This window comes from Schistocerca gregaria, chromosome 7 (genome assembly GCF_023897955.1).
Source record: "Schistocerca gregaria isolate iqSchGreg1 chromosome 7, iqSchGreg1.2, whole genome shotgun sequence".
NCBI classification, from domain to species: domain Eukaryota; kingdom Metazoa; phylum Arthropoda; class Insecta; order Orthoptera; family Acrididae; genus Schistocerca; species Schistocerca gregaria.
The window spans coordinates 570,586,980-570,614,052 of NC_064926.1; the positions used below are offsets into that span (position 1 = coordinate 570,586,980).

The window sequence follows — 27,073 nt, forward strand, 5'->3', positions numbered from 1 at the left end:
TTCATGGTGTTAAAAGCATAGTTACAATATCACTCTGCAACTTTTCCATTCCAAATAGTTTCCCAATGCTGTACAATTCAACCAAAATTAGTGTACACATGTTCAAAATATTTTTCACATAATAAAAGGAAATACCTAAAGAGATTGTATATTTATTAATATTTCTGCGATACATTTCGACCCATTGCTTTATTTATGTGTCTGTGAAAAACTAGAAAAAGTTGACTTTATCATCCTGTTTATTATTATTATTATTATTATTATTATTAATCAGCATTCATATAACTCAAGTACTGATTAAAAAAATGAAATTTTCACAAAGATTTAGACAGCATAAATCTCAGTAGTTCATCAAAACATGCATTGTCTCCCAGCATCCCAAACCACTGGCTGAATGGTATGAGGTACAGAAGGAAATATGCGCCTGCGGAGAAGCTCCTTACTGTCAACAAATTTGGAATATTTCAGGTCAGTGCTCTTACAGCAAGAAAAATGAGCCTGGCACTTCACTTAAGTGATAAACATCACAGGAAAAGTGAGCAACAGAGCGCATCACATCAAGATGAGTGAAAGTTTCACAGTGTGGCAGTTGGCCACAGAGTTTCCTCAGAGAAACATCATGAGTTCACAAGTTCCAGGTTTTCTGCATTTTTTATTTGTAAGTACTTACATAAAAACTGTGTCTGAGAATACGTTAGTGGGACAAATAGCAATGGGTTATGTAACTTTCAGACTGATCTTGATTTTTTAAAAATGTATACAACTAATTTGCCAGCAGATGAAATTTTGGGGATAACATAGTTGTATGGCAAGATAAGTTATTCAATAGATACCAGCCACTAAATTGGTAACATTAATCTGGTACTTGACAGCTGTTCTAAAACGTATCTTCAGTGCAGTGTCCAAGGAATCTTTATGTGGTCTCTCAAATATGATCTAGGCAGGGCCAGTTCATCATAAAAACAAGTGAAATTAATTCTCAGTGTGCAATAACTTAACCAATGCATTCTATGCAGCATGTGGTGCCACAAACAAAATGTTTCTTTAGTCCTTCAACACTTAATTATATATTTAATTAAACACCTAGCAATGTAACACACATTCAATCTTCTTGAGGAAATTTAGTTTATGAAACAGAGAGGCTTGAGAAAAGTTGACTATAAAATGTGTAGCATACTCATTCTGGTTCCAGTTACATGTTTAAAACACGTGAGAATATGCCAAAGATAATTAAAGTTTGAAGTGAAATGAATGATTTTTGCAAATTTTGTTCTGGCAATGTACAACAGGATGCACATTTAGTAATTCCTCCCTCTCACCCACACATACTAGTGTCTTTATCTTTCAAGTGTGAGCTTCTTTCTGACCTAGTAGTTTTCTTTGATATTAACATCACTTAAAATTTACTGCAGAGACAAAATAAACCCAATCCAAGCAAAGTTGTTGTATCAATGTACATTTTTCCCAGGTCTTTAATAGCTCTCCACTGTCTACCAAAGATCACATCACAAGTCTCAAAATATTAGTGTTTGAATTTTCTCATGGATTCAACGCAATCCTGCAATCCATTCCACTGCCCTTTCAAGAGTCTTAAAACTAAACAGAACAATAACACAACTAGTGGACTCTTGTCTCTACCCCATCCTCCCCTTGCAAACTTTAGTCAAGATTATGAATAACTTAAATTTCTTCCTGTTTCAAGATATAGTGACTTTTTTTTATCCTCCCGTCCCTTTGCTTTCAGTTCAATACTGTTTTCAAAATTGTCAACAAAATTTTCCATTGTTTTATAATGGGTCTTTGTGCCAAACCTGTTCATAAACAACACACATAATACAAAAAGTACAAAGTTACTATGTATTTATGAAGTACATGATACAATACACATATAAGCTATCTTTTAACATACTATTTGTATATATTTTGAAACAGCGTAGATGTAGTGTATGGCCCATAGACAAACATAACAGTACACAGTATTAACTAGCTTTTAGTCTCTGACTGTTCTTTTAGCATAAAGTACACAGATTCACACACACAACCACACAAACACCCGAATGCACATGACTGCCTTTGTGCCCTACATCAATCTTAGTACTGTGTTCTGTAACATGTATCTATGTGCCACACAACAGTCAGCTAAAGGTGAGTGGTATCTTTGCTTTAGTTTACATACTGATCCATCCAGAAATTTCCGTTATTGTTACAAATTTCTCTGTCACTTATATTTGTTTGTTTATTCAACAATTTCAAAACACGATATAGAAGCAGCTCCTATTTTGATCTCTCAACACTTGTGCAATACTCCTTTGATCTTTTCATATATGACACTACGAAAATTGTTGGCAGAGTCTGACAAATTATCCCTTCCTTTTTCCATTTCTAAGCAGTACTTAAGTAATAACTCAGATCTCCTCACACATGATTGAATAAGAGAACTTTTAACAGGTACAATCCAGCATGTTATTCTTCACTGAATACGTTCATGAAAAACCATGGAAATGAGAGATGTGGTCCAATGAAGCATAATATGAGAATGTTCTCAGTACATACAAAAAAATTTATAAGTCAGTCATGCAAAGTGGATAGTAATGTTTGCTGTCTATGTCGTTTATACCAAGGTCATCACTGTGGATATTGGTTAATAGCATTTCACCCTAATGAAATACAACTGTTATGAAAAAATTAAAAGAATAAATTGTGTAATATTTGATTTCAGTATTAGTGTTGAACATTACATTTTCAGACATGAAGTGAATATCTAGAGGTAACAGAGCAAAAAAATAACAGAACAGAAATTAATATCTGTGATTTATGAAAATCTTTACAGGGGTCACACACAACCTACTATATAGTGCTCTTGAAGGGTTAGAGACATGGTTAGGTTTGTATTGGTTCATTTAGCCTACAAAAGATAGCTGCAGATATTCTCAGGGAATTTAAATGAGCACAGCAAGAAACACTGCCATAGTAAAAAGACCGGTGGTTTTATCAGTATGTCGGTAAGATAGGAAAAGGGTTCAGATGCCTCTATGATGGACCTAACGTAAAGAAAGATTTTACGAGAAGACACAGTAGATTAGGACACTTATGGAGGTATTCGTATGAATATGAAATGGTATCCAAAAGTACCCGAAGTTTGAATTTTGTGCACAAATGCTTACAAATGCACTGAAATAGTGCTAGGTGTCTTCCCATACATCATTCTTGAATCAGTATGGCAAATGGCTGTAAGATGAGAGTTTTGGTTAGTTGTCGGTGAGCAAACTTCCATAAATGGACAAAATTTGGCTTACTATGATTACCATTCCAGCTGACCTTCAACTAGAAGACTAGAAAATGTTCAGAAAGGGAAGCATCAGAGTCTCCAGAACCATAGACGGACCTTCAAAGACCTCTGCAACACTTTGGGAATAAGTTAAGGTACATACGAACATATTCTGTCAGACTAATTGACCATGAGAAGCACTGCAGTGAAATTTCTGCCATAACTGTTTCAAGATGATAAGAAGCAACATCACATGGAAGTCTGCAGGGAACAGGGAACTTGAACTAAATCAAGATAATTCAAACTTTCTTTCAAAAGTTGCTGCAATAGTCATCCTTCACCTTAGTCAAAAAGAGCTCAATAAGCCAGTAAGTCAAGAGTAAAATTACACCCTTGTTGACACACACGCACACACACACACAAGCATTGGGTTATTCACAAAGGGTTTATGAAATGATATCTAAAGAGTTCTATCTCGATGTTGAGACAGGAAAAGAGGATAATATTTCCACAGAGTGGCACACGAATGATGATGTACTCCAACATGACAACGCATGACCACATACAAGCTACATTATTCAGAATTTTTTTTACAAAAACCAGATGACTACTTCTTCTTATCCAATATCAAAATAAGTTGAAGAGGCAAAGATTTGATACAATGGAAGAAATTAAAGTGGAATTGTGAAATGTTCAAAACATCATATCAATAAAAGATGTCCAGAATGCATTTCAAAAGAGGTAAAATGTTGGGACGCATATATTCACTTCCAAGGTGGCTATTCTGAGGATGATGGTGCAAAATAAGATCTTAAGTAAGACATAATTTTAATTAATATATTTCACAAACTTCTGGATACCACCTTGGTTATGAAAATACTTTCTTGTTGTGGATAGTAATTATCTTTTTCCACAACATAAAACAGGTACCTAATGGACTACATAAATAAAACACCATCTTTTATTTCTTTATTTCACAGTCTCTTCCACGTCAGGTGGCTTGCGGAGTATGGATGTAGATGTAGATTCTGCTGCTGCATGCACTATACTACACCTTTCCTGTGTCAGGAAGATCTATACATTTTCAGTTATTTCCTGCCAGAGCACATAATTGTGAATATGAGACAATAATCACATTTCCATGGTTTACAAACACATTGTTATCATAGTCTTTGTCTTAACTGTTATGAATTACTATTCCAAAAAATTTTTCAATCATAAGAATGTTTTCTTAATAGTTCTTAAATTATTCTGTATGCCTACTCTTAAAGACGGATGAAGTTAATTTCTTCTTTCAGTCTTTTGTGGTTTACTTTGTAGTACCACCAAATTCTCCCGCTCTCAACATTCGCCTCATGCCATTATTGATACTGCTTTCCTTAAGTCTTCATGTGTTACAATGTACCACTTTGCCTCTTCATCACAGAACTGTTACAGCATGTGTGAAGTTACTGACAAAGTGTCCATAATTGCTTTGAAGCAGAATAAAAATCAAGAAAACGGACAGGACATACTTCCCTGTGCCATAGAAGAGTGATACTCTCACAAGAAAAAATATAAAGTGTATAAACATAGTCAGGCTGGATGGGACATAATGACTTTTCAGTCACTGTAGAGTCTTAAATCCAAACTTGTATTCTCAAACAAGAGTAATACCATGTACATGTATCATGGACTGGGAGCAATGAGAAGCAATATTACACACTAAATTGAAACAGCATGCCTTAAGGAGACACATATTCAACTTAAACTTTAGCAGTAAATTCATCAGCTTCTCGATGAAAAGTTGCTCCAACATTAGTGTCAAGTAGCTCTTTGTAAAATAATAATAATAATAATAATAATAATAATAATAATAATAATAATAATAATAATAATATTATAATTATCTGTGGACTACTTCATGGAATACCTAGGCAAAGAATTGAGGGAAAATTTCTGTGGGACAGAATTCCAGGTAACTTACTGGCAGACGTAAACTTATTTAATATGAAGGTGCAATATTTTCAGTTGTTGCTCACAGAAACTCAAAATATCTTAATGTACATCACAAAACATTGTTCTGCAGTCCTCCACATGGTCTGCAGGTAACTAAAGAGAAAGGCCTCAGGTGTGCAAGCACACAGCAACATGTAAAGCTGAACAGAATGCATGGTCGCACAGTGGAACAAGCATTGTTCCCACCACGATGGAATTAGTGCATGCAGTGTGTGGAAAGATGCAAGAGCAGCTGACATGCAGCAGAATGGAGGTCATTACAAGAAGAAAATGTGTCAAAAAGAATTTCTTTCATTTTATTCCAAAGCGAATAACTGAAAATAAGATTTGCTTTTGTCATTACAGTGTTGCAACAAAAACTGCAGCAAAAAATGACATTCACTTGTCTCCTGCTTACATGCAAATGGCTTTTTTCTTTCTAAATGATGTAATACTTTATATAGTTATTTGAATGCATTAATGATTAATTTTGGTTACATTTACTTAAAAAGAACTACATAAAATATGATTTACCAGCCTAATAATCCAAAGGCACATAATGCCATAAAAATGAATTTTCATATCAATTATTTATGAACACAGCGTTATAAATTTAGTATACCTATCATTATCATTAACCGGGCGGGGACTACTCAAGAGGATGTCGTTATCAGGAGAAACAAAACTGGCATTCTACGGATCGGAGCGTGGAATGTCAGTTGCCTTAATCGGGCAGGTAGGTTAGAAAATTTAAAAAGGGAAACGGATACGTTAAAGTTAAATATAGTGAGAATTAGTGAAGTTCTGTGGCAGGAGGAACAAGACTTATGGTAAGGTGACTACAGGGTTATAAACACAAAATCAAATAGGGGTAATTCAGGAGTAGGTTTAATAATGAATAGGAAAATAGGAATGCGGGTAAGCTACAACAAACAGCATAGTGAGCGCATTATTGTGGCCATGATAGATACGAAGCCCACACCTACTACAATAGTACAAGTTTATATGCCAACTAGCTCTGCAGATGACGAAGAAATTGAAGAAAAGTATGATGAAATAAAAAAAAATTCAGATAGTGAATGGTGACAAAAATTTAATAGTCATGGGTGACTAGAATTCGGTATTAGGAAAAAGGAGAGGAGAAAACGTAGTAGGTGAATATGGATTGGGGCTAAGACATGAAAGAGGAAGCCACCTGGTAGAATTTTGCACAGCGCACAACTTAATTATAGCTAACACTTGGTTAATGAATCATGAAAGAAGGTTGTATACATGGAAGAACGCTGGAGATACAAAAAGGTATCAGATAGATTATATAATGGTAAGACAGAGATTTAGGATCCAGGTTTTAAATTGTAAGACATTTCCAGGGGCAGATGTGGACTCTGACCACAATCTATTGGTTATGACCCGTAGATTAAAACAGAAGAAACTGCAAAAAGGTGGGAATTTAATGAGATGGGACCTGGATAAACTGAAAGAACCAGAGGTTGTACAGAGTTTCAGGGAGAGCATAAGGGAACAATTGACAGGAATGGGAGAAAGAAATACAGTGAACAAGAATGGGTAGCTCTGAGGGATGAAGTAGTGAAGGCAGCAGAGGATCAAGCAGGTAAAAAGACGAGGGCTAGTAGAAATCCTTGGGTAACAGAAGAAATATTGAATTTAATTAATGAACGGAGAAAATGTAAAAATGCAGTAAATGAAACAGGCAAAAAGGAATACAAACGTCTCAAACATGAGATCGACATGAAGTGCAAAATGGCTAAGCAGGGATGGCAAGAGGACAAATGTAAGGATGTAGAGGCTTATCTCACTAGGGGTAAGATAGATACTGCCTACAGGAAAATTAAAGAGACCTTCGGAGATAAGAAAACCACTTGTATGAATATTAAGAGCTCAGATGGAAACCCAGTTCTAAGCAAAGAAGGGAAAGCAGAAAGGTGGAAGGAGTATATAGAGGGTCTATTACAAGGGCGATGTACTTGAGGACAATATTATGGAAATGGAAGAGGATGTAGATGAAGATGAAATGGGAAATACGATACTGCGTGAAGAGTTTGACAGAGCACTGAAAGACCTGAGTCGAAACAAGGCCCCTGGAGTAGACAACATTCCATTGGAACTACTGACGGCCTTGGGAGAGCCAGTCCTGACAAAACTTTACCATCTGGTGAGCAAGATGTATGAAACAGGCGAAATACCCTCAGACTTCAAGAAGAATATAATAATACCAATCCCAAAGAAAGCAAGTGTTGACAGATATGAAAATTATCGAACAATCAGTTTAATAAGCCACAGCTGCAAAATATTAATGCGAATTCTTTACAGACGAATGGAAAAACTAGTAGAAGCCGACCTCGGCGTAGATCAGTTTGGATTCCGTAGAATTACTGGAACACGTGAGGCAATAGTGACCTTACGACTTATCTTAGTAGAAAGATTAAGGAAAGGCAAATCTACATTTCTAGCATTCGTAGACTTAGAGAAAGCTTTTGACAATGTTGACTGGAATACTCTCTTTCAAATTCTAAAGGTGGCAGGGATAAAATACAGGGAGCAAAAGGCTACTTACAATTTGTACAGAAATCAGATGGCAGTTATAAGAGTCGAGGGACATGAAAGGGAAGCAGTTGTTGGGAAGGGAGTAAGACAGGGTTGTAGACTCTCCCATATGTTATTCAATTTGTATAATGAGCAAGCAGTAAAGGAAACAAAATAAAAGTTCAGAGTAGGTATTAAAATCCATGGAGAAGAAATAAAAACTTTGAGGTTCGCCGATGACATTGTAATTCTGCCAGAGACAGCAAAGGACTTGGAAGAGCAGTTGAATGGAATGGATAGCGTCTTGAAAGGAGCATATAAGATGAACATCAACAAAAGCAAAACGAGGATATGTAATGTAGTCGAATTAAGTCAGATGATGCTTAGGGAATTAGATTAGGAAATGAGGCACCATAAGTAGTAAAGAAGTATTGCTATTTGGGGAGCAAAATAACTGATGATGGTTGAAGTAGAGAGGATATAAAATGTAGACTGGCAACGGCAAGGAAAGCGTTTCTGAAGAAAAGAAATCAGTTTACATCGAGTATAGGATTAAGTGTCAGGAAGTCATTTCTGAAAGTATTTGTATGGGGTGTAGCCATGTATGGAAGTGAAACACGAACGATAGATAGTTTGGATAAGAAGAGAATAGAAGCTTTCGAAATGTGGTGCTACAGAAGAATGCTCAAGATTAGGTGGGTAGATCACATAACTAATGAGGAGGTATTGAATAGAATTGGGGAGAAGAGGAATTTGTGGTACAACTTGACTAGAAGAAGGGATCGTTTAGTAGGACATGTTCTGAAGCATCAAGGGATCACCAATTTAGTATTGGTGGGCAGCGTGGCGGGTAAAAACCGTAGAGGGACACCAAGAGACGAATACATTAAGCAGATTCAGAAGGATGTAGGTCACAGTAGGTACTGGGAGATGAAGAAGCTTGCACAGGATAGAGTAGCATGGAGAGCTGCATCAAACCATTCTCAGGACTGAAGACCACAACAACAACATCATTAACAGTTATAAATCGGTTTTATACTGGGCACAGTTCTGAGATACAAATAAAGAACAATAGAAAGACTGATCAACAAATGTAACTGCAATGAAAATTGGATGAATGTCTCATCTGGGCAGTGAATACTGTTGCCATGTGCTGGAAGTTTTCTGCTTGTTTTTATGCCCTTAAAAGGGTTTGGAATATATTTCCAAAATATATTAAATGTAAATCCTTGCAAGCACTCATTTTACCAAACCTCCACTAGCATGATGTAACGCAACATGGCATGAGTAGTGAAAACACCTTCAACGCTTGTGTGCTTTACTCAGCAACATTCATACATATGAGCATGTCAGTATCTCATAAACCTAGTTAGGGTCACTGTCGCCAGATGAGTTATGTGACTACCATATGCTAAGTGTACTTCACTGGCTCCTCATTGCACAATCAACCAAGTACCTCACATCAAGGTCTAACACCTTTCATCTCATCATAACTGAAACAGAAGGTCCCACTTACCTAGTATCCTAGCTGTGCTCATCGTAAAACATAACATTTGCAGAATCCTTCACTGTCACTGCCGTATGCCTCTGGAACATGTTGCACTACACATTGCACACAATTCAATGGCCCACTACTTTCAAGAAGAAGTACATCTACATCTACATGATTACTCTGCAATTCACATTTAAGTGCTTGGCAGAGGGTTCATCGAACCACAATCATATTATCTCTCTACTATTCCACTCCCGAACAGCGAGCGGGAAAAACGAACACCTAAACCTTTCTGTTCGAGCTCTGATTTCTCTTATTTTATTTTGATGATCATTCCTACCTATGTAGGTTGGGCTCAACAAAATATTTTCGCATTCGGAAGAGAAAGTTGGTGACTGAAATTTCGTAAAAAGGTCTCGCCGCGACGAAAAACGTCTATGCTGTAATGACTTCCATCCCAACTCGTGTATCATATCTGCCACACTCTCTTCCCTATAACGCGATAATACAAAACGAGCTGCCCTTTTTTGCACCCTTTCGATGTCCTCCGTCAATCCCACCTGGTAAGGATCCCACACCGCGCAGCAATATTCTAACAGAGGACGAACGAGTGTAGTGTAAGCTGTCTCTTTAGTGGACTTGTTGCATCTTCTAAGTGTCCTGCCAATGAAACGCAACCTTTGGCTCGCCTTCCCGACAATATTATCTATGTGGTCCTTCCAACTGAAGTTGTTTGTAATTTTAACACCCAGGTACTTAGTTGAATTGACAGCCTTGAGAATTGTACTATTTATTGAGTAATCGAATTCCAACGGATTTCTTTTGGAACTCATGTGGATCATCTCACACTTTTCGTTATTTAGCGTCAACTGCCACCTGACACACCATACAGCAATCTTTTCTAAATCGCTTTGCAGCTGATACTGGTCTTCGGATGACCTTACTAGACGGTAAATTACAGCATCATCTGCGAACAGTCTAAGAGAACTGCTCAGATTGTGACCCAGGTCATTTATATAGATCAGGAACAGTAGAGGTCCCATGACACTTCCCTGGGGAACACCTGATATCACTTCAGTTTTACTCGATGATTTGTCGTCTATTACTACGAACTGCGACCTTCCTGACAGGAAATCACGAATCCAGTCGCACAACTGAGACGATACCCCATAGCTCTGCAGCTTGATTAGAAGTCGCTTGTGAGGAACGGTGTCAAAAGCTTTCCGGAAATCTAGAAATACGGAATCAACTTGAGATCCCCTGTCGATAGCGGCCATTACTTCGTGCGAATAAAGAGCTAGCTGCGTTGCACAAGAGCGATGTTTTCTGAAGCCATGCTGATTACGTGTCAATAGATCGTTCCCTTCGAGGTGGTTCATAATGTTTGAATACAGTATATGCTCCAAAACCCTACCGCAAACCGATGTCAATGATATAGGTCTGTAGTTAAATGGATTACTCCTACTACCCTTCTTGAACACTGGTGCGACCTACGCAATTTTCCAATCTGTAGGTACAGTTCTATCGGTGAGCGAGCGGTTGTATATGAGTGCTAAGTAGGGAGCTATAGTATCAGCGTAATCTGAAAGGAACCTAATCGGTATACAATCTGGACCTGAAGACTTGCCCGTATCAAGCGATTTGAGTTGCTTCGCAACCCCTAAGGTATCTACTTCTAAGAAACTCATGCTAGCAGATGTTCGTGTTTCAAATTCTGGAATATTCCATTCGTCTTCCCTGGTGAAGGAATTTCGGAAAACTGCATTCAATAACTCAGCTTTAGCGGCACAGTCGTCGATAACAGTACCATCGGCACTGCGTAGCGAAGGTATTGACTGCGTCTTACCGCTTGTGTACTTTACATACGACCAGAATTTCTTCGGATTTTCTACCAAATTTCGAGACAATGTTTCGTTGTGGAACCTATTAAAGGCATCTCGCATCGAAGTATGTGCCAAATTTCGCGTGTCTGTAAATTTTAGCCCATCTTCGGGATTTTGCGTTCTTCTGAACTTCGCATGCTTTTTCCGTTGCCTCTGCAACAGCGTTCGGAACTTTTTTGTGTACCACGGGGGATCCGTTCCATCTCTTACCAATTTATGAGGTATGAATCTCTCAATTGCTGTTGCTACTATATCTTTGAATTTGAGCCACATCTCGTCTACATTTGCATAGTCAGTTCGGAAGGAATGGAAATTGTCTTTTAGGAAGGATTCTAGTGGCACTTTATCCGCTTTTTTAAATAAAATTATTTTGCGTTTGTTTCTGATGTGTTTGGAAGAAATGGTATTGAGCCTAGCTACAATGACCTTGTGATCACTAATCCCTGTATCAGTCATGATGCTCTCTATCAGCTCTGGATTGTTTGTGGCCAAGAGGTCAAGTGTGTTTTCGCAACCATTTACAATTCGCGTGGGTTCGTGGACTAACTGCTCGAAATAATTTTCGGAGAATGCATTTAGGACAATCTCGGAAGACGTTTTCTGCCTACCACCGGTTTTGAACAAGTATTTTTGCCAACATACCGAGGGTAGGTTGAAGTCCCCACCAACTATAACCGTATGAGTCGGGTATTTATTTGTTACCAGACTCAAACTTTCTCTGAACTGTTCCGCAACTGTATCATCGGAGTCTGGGGGTCGGTAGAAGGAGCCAATTATTAACTTAATTCGGCTGTTAAGTATAACCTCCACCCACACCAATTCGCACGGAGTATCTACTTCGACTTCACTACAAGATAAACCACTACTGACAGACACAAACACTCCACCACCAATTCTGCCTAATCTATCTTTCCTGAACACCGTCTGAGACTTCGTAAAAATTTCTGCAGAACTTATTTCAGGCTTTAGCCAGCTTTCTGTACCTATAACGATATCAGCTTCTGTGCTTTCTATTAGCGCTTGAATCTCAGGGACTTTTCCAGCGCAACTACAACAATTTACAACTATAATTCCGACTGTTCCTTGATCCAAGCACGTCCTGTAATTGCCAAGCACCCTTTGACATTGCAGCCCATCCCGCACTTTCCCGAGGCCTTCTAACCTAAAAAACCGCCCAGTCCACGCCACACAGCCTCCGCTACCCGTGTAGCCGCCAGCTGAGTGTAGTGAACTCCTGACCTATTCAGCGGAACCCGAAACCCCACCACCCTATTGCGCAAGTCAAGGAATCTGCAGCCAATACGGTCGCAAAACCGTCTGAGCCTCTGATTCAGACCCTCCACCCGGCTCTGCACCAAAGGTCCGCAGTCGGTTCTGTCAACGATGCTGCATATGGTGAGCTCTGCCTTCATCTCGTAAGCAAGACCGGCAGCCTTCACCAAATCAGATAGCCACTGGAATCCAGAGAGAATTTCCTCAGATCCAAAGCGACACACGTCATTAGTGCCGACATGTGCCACCACCTGCAGCTGGCTGCACCCTGTGCTCTTCATGGCATCCGGAAGGACCCTTTCCACATCAGGAATGACTCCTCCCGGAATGTACACGGAGTGCACACTGGATTTCTTCCCCTCCTTAGCCGCCGTATCCCCATTACGCGCCTAACATTGGAGCTCCCAACTACCAGTAAGCCCACCCTCTGCGATTGCCCGGACCTTGAAGGCTGAGAATGATCCTCTGAAACAGGGCAGGCAGCTGCATCTGGCTCAGCCAGAGACAGTGCCTGAAACCGGTTTGTCAGACGCACCGGGGAGGCTTTCTGATCAGCCTCCGGGGACGCCTTTCGCTGCCTGCCACACCTTGGAATGACCTCCCAATCAACCACAGGCGAGGGCTCAGCCCCACTGCGGGCAGCAACCGGGGCAACCACAGCGGCAGACCGATCTGGGGACAGACGGGACGAGGTTGACATCCCCGTGATACCCGAGTCCGGCTCCCCACAGTGGTGCCCACTGGCAACAGCCTCAAGCTGCGCGACCGAAGTCAGCGCCGATTGCAGCTGTGAGCGAAGGGATGCCAAGTCAGCCCTCATCTGAACACAGCAATCGCAGTCCCTGTCCATTCTAATCGATGTTTAACAATAGTTACCGAAACACGCAAAGAATGTATCAACTAACCTGTACAAATGCCTAACGACTGCGCTAAAATCTGCTGAATTTACGATTACAGTAACTAAAACTCGAAATTGCACCTCCTATACGAAACTCACACGCAATTTAAATAAGAATCTACGAAGTAAACACTAAAGCGCGATGCTACAACTGTCAAATACTATAATACGCGCGAAATATATGAATTAAACAATGCAAGTACCCAAAAACACGCAAAGAAATTAAACTATCTAACAAATAAGTAAGCTAGGGTTATACGACTTGCTGCTGCAGCTGCTTATCCAACGGCGGCAGGGAGCATTTCCTTTTGTCACCCTCATAACAATTTTCCCAAAAATTAACATGTATGGCCAACTTGTCCTCTGTCAAATAGTGAAGCCAATGCTACTATCTTCTCCCAGTTAAGTGCCCTTCTCTATGAGCCACGTCACCTTCTCTTCCCCTATATTCATTAACTGTGTCTTACCACGTTCCTCTTTCCCTCCATCCTCCACTCCTTTATCTGACGCCCTATTCTCATAGCAGTCATAATTTAAAATCTCCCTTACTGTAATTTATAATTATTGTTGTACTTATCATGTAGGAATATAAACAGAGCATGTGTGTTTTTTTTCATCTGTACTTCTGTAATTTTTAATTTCTAAATGTAGTATAGCATGCTTACCATAATGTAAATAAAAATAATCCATTTTTGAAAATTTAATTGGATATATAAAATAAAATAATCTACCCACCAAGTGGCAGCAGCAGAACACACATATAAGGATACAGGAATTTGCAGGCTTTCAGAGCCAGTGGCTCCTCCTTCTGGCAGAAGGGTTGAAGGGGGCGAAGGAAAAGGACTGGCGAGGTTTAGGAAATGGGGAGAGCTCGGAAAAGTCACTCAGAAGCCCAGGTCAGGGAAGACCTACCTTCTCATCCCGTCTAGTTCTGGGCAACTTTTCCAAACTCTCCCCATTTTCTAAACCTCGTCAGTCCTTTTTCTTTGCCCTTCTTCATTCCCCTTCAAACATTTTACTAGGACGAGGAGCCACTGACTCCAAAAGCTTGCAAATTCCAATATCTTTACATGTGTGTTCTCCAGCTGCCACTTTGCGAGTAGATTTCTTTATATGTCCAGTTACACTACATTACTATAATAGGACTGTTGTAAGATGTGTACAATGCCTAGTTAGATGTAAGAGAAGGGCTGATGGCCCCAATCTTGCTATGTTAAATATACAAATAAATAACTCTCGGTAATTGAAACAAGGCCCCCGGAGTAGACAACATCCTATTAGAACTACTGACAGCCTTGGGAGAGCCAGTCCTGACAAAACTCTACCATCTGGTGAGCAAGATGTTTGAGACACGCAAAATACCCCCAGACTTCAAGAAGAATATAATAATACCAATCCCAAAGAAAGCAGGTGTTGACAGATGCGAAAATTACCAAACTATCAGGTTAATAAGTCACAGCTGCAAAATACTAACAAGAATTCTTTACAGACTAATGGAAAAACTGATAGAAGCTGACCTTGGGGAAGATCAGTTTGGAATCCGTAGAAATGTTGGAACACGTGAGGCAATACTGACCCTACAACTTATCTTAGAAGAAAGATTAAGGAAAGGCAAACCTACGTTTCTAGCATTTGTAGACTTAGAAAGCTTTTGAGAATGTTGATTGGAATACTCTCTTTCAAATTCTGAAGGTGGCAGGGGTAAAATACAGGGAGTGAAAGGCTATTTACAATTTGTACAGAAACCAGATGGCAGTTATAAGAGTTGAGGGGTATGAAAGGGAAACAGTGGTTGGGAAGGGAGTGAGACAAGGTTGTAGCCTATCTCTGATGTTATTCAATCTGTATATTGAGCACGCAATAAAGGAAACAAAAGAAAAGTTCGGAGTAGGTATTAAAGTCCATGGAGAAGAAATAAAAACTTTGAGATTTGTCGATGACATTGTAATTCTGTCAGAGACAGCAAAGGACTTGGAAGAGCAGTTGAACGGAATGGACAGTGTCTTGAAAGGAGGATATAAGATGAACAAAAGCAAAACGAGGATAATGTAATGTAGTCGAATTAAGTTGGGTGATGCTGAGGGAATTAGATAAGGAAATGATACACTTAAAGTAGTAAAGGAGTATTGCTATTTGGGGAGCGAAATAACTGATGATGGTCGAAGTAGAGAGGATATAAAATGTAGACTGGCAATGGTGAGGAAAGCATTTCTGAAGAAGAAAAATTTGTTAACATCGAGTACAGATTTAAATGTCAGGAAGTCGTTTCTGAAAGTATTTGTATGGAGCGTAGCCATGTATGGAAGTGAAATGCGGACGATAAATAGCTTAGACAAGAAGAGAATAGAAGCTTTCAAAATGTGGTGCTACAGAAGAATGCTAAAGATTAGATGGGTAGATCACATAACTAATGAGGAGGTACTGAGTAGAATTGGGGAGAAGAGAAATTTGTGGCACAACTTGACTAGAAGAAGGGATCGGTTGGTAGGACATGTTCTGAGGCATCAAGGGATTACCATTTTAGTATTGGGGGCCAGCGTGGAGGGAGACCAAGAGGTGAATACATTAAGCAAATTCAGAAGGATGTAGGCTGCAGTAGGTACTGGGAGATGAAGAAGCTTGCACAGGATAGAGTAGCATGGAGAGATGCATCAAACCAGTCTCAGGACTGAAGACCACAACAACAACAACAACAACAACAACAACAACGTTTATGGTTCATGAGCGGTGAATGATTGAAAGAATATACATAAAAACTTTCTTGCCTCAAATTAAATAAAATGGTCATCAAGCCAAAGGCTGGTTCAAAACACTACAATGTTTCTGCTTGCATAATGGAGCTGGTATGTCCTTGCCTTTCTCCAACCTGTTACTGAGTGCTCTATTATTTAACAAGGAACTGTAATCATGGTGGAACTTGGAAGTTTCTCATACACGAAACAATGTCACAGGTGATAGTGGCAACTAGAGACGGGGAAAAATCTTATACAAGACATGAATAATCTCCAAACCTTTGGATTTATAGTTCCGAAAATCCATCACCTGCTACCAGCCCATAACACAACATACATTAACATTTCCTAATTTAAATGAAAAGCTCTATCACAATATAAAACCCAGTATTTTCATCTTTTATTCTCAATAAAGAAACATCAGCCTCGATTTCTCCAAGATGTTCTGTAGCTGACAAAGACAATAGGTAATAAATAATGAAACACTAAAAGGAAATAACAGCATGTAATCTGTTGCATTTTTTAGTCAATAATTTTGCTGAAATATTTTAAATTGAATAGTACACCTTACCATTATCATTTTTTTTTCAAGTGATGTGAAGATACAGTATGACATGTATTTACAACAACACATATAAAATAAGATGAATAACATTACAAGGAGAAATGAAGATTTCCATTTAACACTGTCCTCAGAGTCCTTTGCTGTGGCATGCTTTAAATCTTCTCGGTTTATGAGCCGTGTCATTTTGAATAAAACACTTGAGATTTCAATAGCTAGCTCCACCATCATCAGCAGTTGAAATCAATGACTGCTGAGGCAGTCATGGTGTCTGCTTATATAAATGTAATGGCAGCATCTGGAACCTTCCACAGAGGGCTGGAACAGCACATGTGCGGAAGACAATTTGGGCAGCTCTTAGCAGTTAAGTACAATTGCAGAACTGAGTGACATCACGTGGTGTGAGTCGCCGGCACACATTTGAGACAGCCACTCCTATGGCTTTGCTTTCACTCAATATCCAAAGCAAATACCCCTGCCCTACTAAATGTGTACCTCTGGTCTTTGCTAAAACTGTTGCTGTTTATTATAATTTTGATAAAAAATCCCAGTATGATGGAGACTGAGTCAAAACTCTTTTTTTCCTCCCCCAAATTGTATTTTATGCCCGTTTTCTAGACAATGTTCTGTCACGGCCGGCACCTCATGTTCCGCTTGCGGGATATGTCGTGGATGCAATGCACAATGCCTGACAACAGCATCGATAGTTTGACCTATGTAAATGCTACCACATTATCCGGAGACACCACACATGCCAGGAACTCGAAGACCTAGGAAGTCTTTAAGGGGGCATGGCATCTCTCTTTATCTTGGAATCAAGCCGCAACACTGGTCTCTGTTCACGTATCTTCAGTATGTGCCCTACCTTGCTAACAGTTGCTCCACAGCATGAAATGAATGCAGCTGGTTTGGCCCCTTCCACTGATTTCTTTCGTCAGTGGCACTTGAAACTTTAGCAATTTCTCCCTTAGTTTAACCATTTTCTCTGAACACGTGCTTCAAATGCCGAAATTCAGATTCTAGATGGTCATTGTCAGAAATAATTTTGCACTGCGTACTAACATATTTAGTACCACTTTCTTGTGTACAGGATCGTCAAAACTGTTGTCATTTAAGTACTAGTCAGTGTACGTAGATTTCCTGTAAACTGAATGACCTCCCGCCTTCCATTCAACTAAAACATCCAAGAACAGAAACTTGCTATCCCTCTCCAACATACAATAAATTTGTTTGGATGGACACTGTTCATGAGGGTGAGGAATTCTGTACCATGAGGCCAAATCTAGAAGGCGGTGTCAATATATCATTGGGAGCAATGGTATCCCATGGTTGTGCCATACGTCATCTCATAATATTCCCTGCAGTGCAGAAAGTATGTTGTCGTTAAGGCATGGTAGAACAGGCTGACAATCTCAGGTGGAAACTGTTGGGCCTACAGATCCAGCACACTCGTAAAAAGTGATACAGTGTCCAGATTAATGATATGTTATTTTGACCTATCTTGATTTTCCTGAAGATCTCAATAAATGACTGCAAGTTAACAACATGATGTCCACAGTGCCCCAGTTTGGGTGCTAATAAACCTGTCAGATCTTTTTGCCAATTTGTAGGTGGGTGAACTGATTGCACTAACTCCCCATTAATGACAACATAGGTAATCAAGTTCCTGGTGTGTGTGGTGTCCCCTGTGAATGTGTAGCATTTACATAGGTCAAACAACTTGCATTTTTGTCGAGTGTTGTGCACTCACAACATGTCAAACAAATGAAACTTGAGAAGGCAGCTGTGGCTGAAAGTCCCCTAGAAAATGGGCACAAAATACAACATGATAAAACAGGAGTTTTGGCTCGTATACTATCATACTGCGATTCAGCTATCAAAGAGGCTCCCAAATTAAAATAAACAGCAACAATTTCAAAAGAGACCAGGGATACATACTTAGTAGTGGATGGGGGTGGACATTGGACATTGAGTGAAAGCAAAGACGTTTCCTTAATTCTTGTAGAGACACGGGAGTGGCAGTTTTAAATGTGGTGCCAGATGCTCATGCCATGTGACATCACTCGGTCCAGCGGAGGGACAGAAGTGCTAGGAGATGCCCAACTAACCTTTCGCACAAATGCCACTCTGGCCCTCTGTGGAAGGTTCCAGAGGCTGCCATAACATCTATATAAGAGGAACACTGTGCCAGCCCCAGCAGTCACTGATTTCAACTCCTGATGACGAAGGTGAAGACAGCTCGACTGTTTATTCTAAATGATGTGGCTTGATACCAAGAAAATATTATTCATCCATTTAACACTGACTGAATTAATTTGGTATGATGTCTATGCAGGTAACACTGGTAACATCTCACCTCCTCAATACGAGGTGTAATGGCAGTCGCCATTATGCTTCTCCTGGACGTGTTGTCCTGTACCGATCAGTGGCAACAAACTCGTATGACGGCAACAATCAACATCACAGCTGGGATGACAGGCCAATTAGATGGCCAGACAGACAACAGCCCGAGCCACACAAATATGCTCTACACAACCGTGATGATGGAATCCTGTTCAGGTGGAACTACGATGTCAACAGACCAATTCATCCAACTACCACACATGAAGAGGATCACCACTACAACACACCATCACTACCATACAAGCAATATGAGCAAACAAATGCAAGACATCCTATGTTTCAACTAGTGAACTCTGAGCATCGATTTGGAAATCCACAAATTGTTCATCATCTACATCACCATCACCACTATTATGACACATCTATTAATCCTCTGAACACAAATTTTGGGCGAGGAGAAAACCTCAGCCAACCAATAGAACCAGAAATTTTGTACAAACATATATTTCAGTTGAGTAAGAGTCATCACGAAAACAACCAGCAAAGTTCAAATCTGGCACTCCAAACTGCAACTGTAATGCCAAGATCTAAGGAAAAGACAAACATCACCCCAGAGATTCCACCATTCAGACCTTCACCACAGCTGCACCAGTTCTCAGAGCCTGATCCACTTTTTCATCCTAACAAATCAGTATTTCTAACACATCCTACACCTACGACAACTGAACCTTCTGCAAGCATTACGAGTACAACAGAAAAACCAAAAGTGATCAGTATATATCCTGATTCAATTAACGCTCAGCTTCCACCATCAGAAAGCCACATTGACACTGTTATACCTTACATTTCAGCAGCAGCAGCAACTGCCAGCAAGGCATCGGCTGCCAGTACAACTCAAAGGGTAACTTATACATCAGCTGAAGAAAGTTATATTACAGATGCTCTATCTACCACAATGCACATGGCAACAGAGACAACAACTGCTGGAAATGATTTTATGGAACAAATGGTAATGTTTCAACCACATATGTTACAAGAACCTAGTATACTTTCTCCAGAATCTTTGTCACAACATCATTCTAACAATTCAGATTCTTCACAGCAAGTGGTTATGCCGGTAACATCAAGCACAATACAACTGAACAGCCAATTACAAAAAATTATCCAACAATCTGATGAGACAGCACCACTAGATGATACCGACTCACCAACTACAGTTGTACCTTCATCACAAAGTGAATCTGATACTTCAACAAATAACTCTAACAATGTAACAGTGATACAAAAATCTGACAACAATGATAATCCAAAAGGAATTGAAAGCACTATCACAATTCTCAGTAAGGTCAAAAAGGAAAGTGGAAATAATGTTACGATACTCACAAAAGTTAACATGCAGTCTAATGCAGCAACTATGGAAAAAACACAGCTGAGCAGACATCATTTGATCCCTCTTATAATACAGAAAGATGAGTCACCTCATAATGTGACAGTTGATTTCAACAGTGCTTCACATGTTGACACAAATATGGGCAAAAGAAAACCAGCTGAAACCATATTCATTGCACCACAAATGACATATCAACACGGAGTGGAAATAGCACATGAAGAACCAGAAACAAATGACGATCTAACTACAGTGCATCCAACAATACCAGATTACCAAACTGAAGATCAAGTCCATGGAAAGGCTAAACTTTATGAAGACATTCCACAGGAGATGAACTGATGCAATTAATCACATACTAAACATTCTAACACTTGATGCAGAAGAGAAATAATCTGACATTTTATGTGTGAAGATTTCTCTGTAAAGTGGTATTTATACACCTTATAACAAAAAATAGTTTTAGTAAAGCTAACACAGTAAACAAACAATGTTAAGTCATAAATAAAAAAATCTTTATACTACCATGAAACACCACTAACTCCTGTAAACATGTGGGATATTAAATTAGTAATAAAAACAGAAAAACGTACTAGGGTCTTTTTTGTTTCTGTGTGTGCATTTTCTTTTTCTCCAGCCGACATGAATATGAATGCATATATGTTTGTACTCTTAACAACGTATGTAGCCTGCAATTATCGGTTTACAGTGGGGTATTAACAATATCAATATTTTAACTAAGATATTGAACTGACACAAATCATGCTTACAAAATTTTGTAAATGCTTTTTGTTTAACAGTCCATAGGAAGCAAGCTACAGTTACACCCACCAAGCTATTACACCTAAACTGAAAAATAGAGGAAGAAATTGTACTAATTACACATTGCAACTGCTAAAAGAGATTTTTTTTAAATGGCTAGCAGGTGGCAGGTAAGTAACCAGATTGTTAGCACATGATATGACTTTCTCAAATGAAATTTTCAGTAGGTGCAAAAGAGTTTTTGTCTGATATCACGAGGCAGCCTCGAACGTTTCCCATTCTAACACTGCATTCACCAACAATGTGAAGAAATATTCAGTGTAAGGAAAGGGGGGGGGGGGGATGTGAGAAATGGATAAAATTTTGACCTAGAAATTTTTGATTTGCGATTTTTCTGCAACAGTTGGGAATATTAATACTGTTGATGAGCACTGGCTCTTCTGGAAAATGTATCCAAAATCCGCCCATTCAGATTAATTTCGTCACAGAAGGAACATTAGTTGGAGATAAAGAGTAGTCAATTTGGGTAGGACTTAGTAAAAGAGCCAGTCACTTTTGATTATGACAAAGTGATCAGTTCTCCATGCCAACAAAAAGGTTAAGAATGGAGAAAACGTGGTTCTGAGAACTTGCACTGAGTGTCTTCTCCTGGAAAGGGAATGGAGAACTTTTCTGGGATGTGGAAGGTGTATACCAAATAGATATACTTTTGCCAACAAGTAGGACATGTGTACCTACAATCTCTATGGGGGGACAGATATATCTCTTGTGCCCTATCCCCCGCCGCCTCCCACACACACCGAAGAAAAAACAAAAGCAGAGGAAAAGCATATGATAATATGACACCACACACTGTCAGCAAAGACTTACATCTAATGAGAGTTTTCAAAAGACCACCCACAAAACAAATTATATAGGAAAAATTGAACATTTACAATCCAGAAACTTCCAGTGTGTTTGTGTGGAAAATGAAGTTAACATTGCATCTCCTTTGTGTATTTCTACTGTGCGTCACTTAATGTTAGCCTAAAGTTCACAAATGTGTGGCACGATACTCGACTTGCATTCAGGAGTAGGAAGGCTCTATATCTAGTTAATTTGTGCCCCATTAGGACTTGAACCTGGATTTCCTATTTTTCACAGGGAGTCATCCTAACCATTAGATGCTGTACAAACAATGCAACCAGAGGTTGTCTCATTATACTGCAGATTCAACATTTCTGAAAAGTCAGCACAAATATCAATCCACGTCTAGATTTCCTGCAGTTTCCCTAAAGCAGTTAAGGCAAATGTCATATGGTTTCTTCGAAAAGAACAGTCTCTTCCTTATTTTTGTCCTATCTGACAATGTTCAGTCTCTAATGAGCTTGCCTCATCTTTGACAGTAATTAAACTCCAACCTTTTTTCTTTCTTTCAAAGATATCTGTTCCAGAAATATGTTTGTTACACGTAATAAGGATGGACAACACAGATCTGACTTAATATTATTGGAAAACAGCTTCAATACAACTTCAATCAAGATGTTCTAAAGATCAGACAGTTCACACACTCAAGATATTCTTTCGTTTTGCATAATAACTGTCGAACGCTTCTGCTAAGATGAGCATCAAGCTAACAGAAGGCCATTCTGAGAAATACAACGGATTTTAGTTAGAAATAAAATTAATTCAAACTCAATCTTTCAATAATCTTCCAAGCATTGCAGTGACTTAATTTACGAAAAAAACACACTTTATAAATGTTCTACAATGACAAACATTGTTTGCACTGCATAAAATACACATAGCAAATGATGATATGCAATCTGCTAGCCACATCTTTGAATGCACTGTTACTGTACTATTTAGTGTCTTTAATCAACACAAATCATTCTTGCAGGTATATATATATGTGTGCGGATGGATATGTGTGCATGTAGGTGTGTGCGAGTGTACACCTGTCCTTTTTTTCCCCCTAAGGGAAGTCTTTCCGCTCCCGGGATAGGAATGACTCCTTACCCTCTCCCTTAAAACCCACATCCTTTCATCTTTCCCTCTCCTTCCTGAAGAAGCAAACATCGGTTGCGAAAGCTAGTAATTTTGTGTGTGTGTTTGTGAGCGAGTGTACACCTGTCCTTTTTTTCCCCCTAAGGGAAGTCTTTCCGCTCCCGGGATTGGAATGACTCCTTACCCTCTCTCTTAAAACCCACATCCTTTCGTCTTTCCCTCTCCTTCCTGAAGAAGCAAACATCGGTTGCGAAAGCTAGTAATTCTGTGTGTTTGTGTGTTTTGTTCATGTGCCTGTCTGCCGGCGCTTTCCCGCTTGGTAAGTCTTGGAATCTTTGTTTTCAATATAATGTGGAAGTTTCTATATATATATATATAATGATGTAAATAAAATAGAAAGAAACTTCCACATGGGAAAAATATATTAAAAACAAAGATTCCAAGACTTACCAAGCGGGAAGGCGCTGGCAGACAGGCACATGAACAAAACACACAAACACACACACAGAATTACGAGCTTTCGCAACTGGCAGTTGCTTCGTCAGGAAAGAGGGAAGGAGAGGGAAAAATGAAAGGATGTGGGTTTTAAGGGGGAGGGTAAGGAGTCATTCCAATCCCGGGAGCGGAAAGACTTCCCTTAGGGGAAAAAAAGGACAGGTGTACACTCGCACACACACACACACACACACACACACACACACACACACACACACACACACACACACATATCCATCCGCGCATACACAGACACAAGCAGACATATTTAAAGGCAAAGAGTAAGGGCAGAGATGTCAGTCAAGGCGGAAGTACAGAGGCAAAGAAGTTGTTGAGAGACAGGTGAGGTACGAGCGGCGGAAACTTGAAATTAGCGGAGGTTGAGGCCTGGCGGATATCGAGAAGAGAGGATATACTGAAGGGCGAGTTCCCATCTCCAGAGTTCGGATGGGTTGGTGTTGGTGGGAAGTATCCAGATAACTCCGACGGTGTAACACTGTGCCAAGATGTGCTGGCCGTCACCAAGGCATGTTTAGCCACAGGGTGATCCTCATTACCAACAAACACTGTCTGCCTGTGTCCATTCATGCGAATGGACAGTTTGTTGCTGGTCATTCCCACATAGAAAGCGTCACAGTGTAGGTAGGTCAGTTGGTAAATCACGTGGGTGCTTTCACACGTGGCTCTCCCTTTGATTGTGTATCAGGAATGGGATTACCTTGGCAAACTTTGTATGTAGAGTCGTCTGAAAGCTGACGCAGTCCCTCAGCCACATACTCCCGACGATCAAGTACCACGTTCGTGGAACCCTTGTCAGCCAGAAGAATGATGATGGATCGGTCAGCTTTCAGATCACGGATAGCCTGGGCTTCAGCTGTGGTGATGTTGGGAGTAGGATTAAGGTTTTTCAAGAAAGATTGAGAGGCAAGGCTGGAAGTGAGAAATTTCTGGAAGGTTTGGAGAGGGTGATTTTGAGGAGGTGGGTCCCGCTGTGATGGAGGACGGAACTGTTCCAGGCAGGGTTCAATTTGGATAGTGTCTTGGGGAGTTGGATCATTAGGAGTGGGATCAGGATTATTTTTCTTCGTGGCAAAGTGATATTTCCAGCAGAGACTACGAGTGTAGGACAGTAAATCTTTGACAAGGGCAGTTTGGTTGAACCTGGGAGTGGGGCTGAAGGTGAGGCCTTTGGATAGGACAGAGGTTTCGGATTGGGAGAGGGGTTTGGAGGAAAGGTTAACTACTGAATTAGGGTGTTGTGGTTCCAGATTGTGTTGATTGGAATTTTGAGGTTTTGGAGGAAGTGGAGCTGGAAGCGGGAGATTGAGTAGATGGGAGAGACTGGGTTTGTGTGCAATGAGAGGAGGTTGGGGTTTGCTGGAGAGGTTGTGAAGGGTGAGTGAGTTGCCTTTCCGGAGGTGGGAAACCAGGAGATTGGATAGTTTTTCGAGATGGAGGGTGGCATGCTGTTCTAATTTGCGGTTGTCCTGTAGGGGGATGCTCTGAACAGCCGGTGTGGATGTGGGAGAGGATAGATTGAGGACTTTTACTAAGGATAAGAGTTGACGGGTGTGTTCATTGGCTGAGTTGATGGGTAGGTGAAGGATTAGGTGGGTGATGGCAATGGATTGTTCAGTTTGGAACTGGTATAGGGACTGATGGAAAGAAGGATTGCAGCCAGAGATGGGAACTTTAAGTGTGAGGCCTTTGAGGGTAATGCCAAATGTCAGACAAGCCTGAGTAAATAAAATATGGGAGCGTAATCTGGCTAGGGAATGTAAATAAAATTTAATGGGGTCGTTGTAGGGATGTTGTGAGGTTGACATGGTATTAGAAGGTGGAAAGGGTAATATGAGGTTAAAGTGAAAGTAAATAGAAATTTATATAGGGAGAGATAAAGGTGTGAAAAAAGTCGAAAAAGTGTTGGTCAGCTTTCAGACGACTCTACATACAAAGTTTGCCAAGGTAATCCCATTCCTGATACACAATCAAAGGGAGAGCCACGTGTGAAAGCACCCACGTGATTTACCAACTGACCTACCTACACTGTGACGCTTTCTATGTGGGAATGACCAGCAACAAACTGTCCATTCGCATGAATGGACACAGGCAGACAGTGTTTGTTGGTAATGAGGATCACCCTGTGGCTAAACATGCCTTGGTGACGGCCAGCACATCTTGGCACAGTGTTACACCGTCGGAGTTATCTGGATACTTCCCACCAACACCAACCCATCCGAACTCTGGAGATGGGAACTCGCCCTTCAGTATATCCTCTCTTCTCGATATCCGCCAGGCCTCAACCTCCGCTAATTTCAAGTTTCCGCCGCTCGTACCTCACCTGTCTCTCAACAACTTCTTTGCCTCTGTACTTCCGCCTTGACTGACATCTCTGCCCTTACTCTTTGCCTTTAAATATGTCTGCTTGTGTCTGTGTATGTGCGGATGGATATGTGTGTGTGTGTGTGTGTGTGTGTGTGCGAGTGTACACCTGTCCTTTTTTTCCCCTAAGGGAAGTCTTTCCGCTCCCGGGATTGGAATGACTCCTTACCCTCCCCCTTAAAACCCACATCCTTTCATTTTTCCCTCTCCTTCCCTCTTTCCTGACGAAGCAACTGCCAGTTGCGAAAGCTCGTAATTCTGTGTGTGTGTTTGTGTGTTTTGTTCATGTGCCTGTCTGCCGGCGCTTTCCCGCTTGGTAAGTCTTGGAATCTTTGTTTTTAATATATTTTTCCCATGTGGAAGTTTCTTTCTGTTATATATATATATATATATATATATATATATATATATATATATATATATATATATATATATATATATATATATATTTGCGCACAAACAAGTACCTTTTTAAATGTGTGCTTCTACGCAGTGATGTGCAGTATAAAACTAAGCAGCATCTCCCATAAATCACAGAAAAAATCAGTGAAACAGAGCATGGAGCAGCTCTTCACAAACAGTCAAAATTTGCACATGTCAATACCTTCAGTACATCTGCCAGTAACTCACAGAGTGATAAATGTGTCAGAGACAGTGATGGGATGATAAAGAGCAAATTCACACATGTAGCAGGAATGAAATGAGAAGGTTTAACACCCCACTGACAACAAGGTTATTAGAGATGATGTAGAAGCTCAGACTGGATTGGGATGTAATTAAAATTGTTGTAGCGTAATCAAAGGAACGCTCACAAAATTCATCTAAAGTGACTCAGAAAAATCATAGCAAACATAAATATGGATATCCAGATGAGGGATTGATCCCCATTAATCCCAAACATGATTCACAAATTACAGTCCTAGTGATGATACTGGGCAACTATTACCAGTGACAAGTGGAAGTACATCATAACTTATATAGAAGTTGAATAAACTGCCGACCAGAAATAAGTTTGACTCCTTACAAGGCACACAAAAAGTTTTATCACAGGTGTAACACTATTTAATGCATTGTTACATAGTCAACCTTT

At 39.9% G+C, this 27,073-nt stretch overlaps 2 protein-coding genes across 2 annotated transcripts in view; one reads left to right on the forward strand and one right to left on the reverse strand.

Moving 5' to 3' along the window:
* LOC126281956 (nuclear cap-binding protein subunit 1) overlaps positions 1 to 27,073 on the reverse strand; it is a 186,743-nt gene that overhangs the window by 53,736 nt on the left and 105,934 nt on the right. The gene's annotated exons all lie outside the window — the stretch shown is intronic.
* On the forward strand, positions 603 to 20,950 carry LOC126281957 (uncharacterized). The gene is made up of 2 exons (XM_049981329.1): positions 603 to 658; positions 18,964 to 20,950. The coding sequence occupies exons 1-2, from the start codon at positions 620 to 622 to the stop codon at positions 20,698 to 20,700; spliced, it is 1,776 nt and encodes a 591-aa protein (XP_049837286.1). The 5' UTR covers positions 603 to 619; the 3' UTR covers positions 20,701 to 20,950.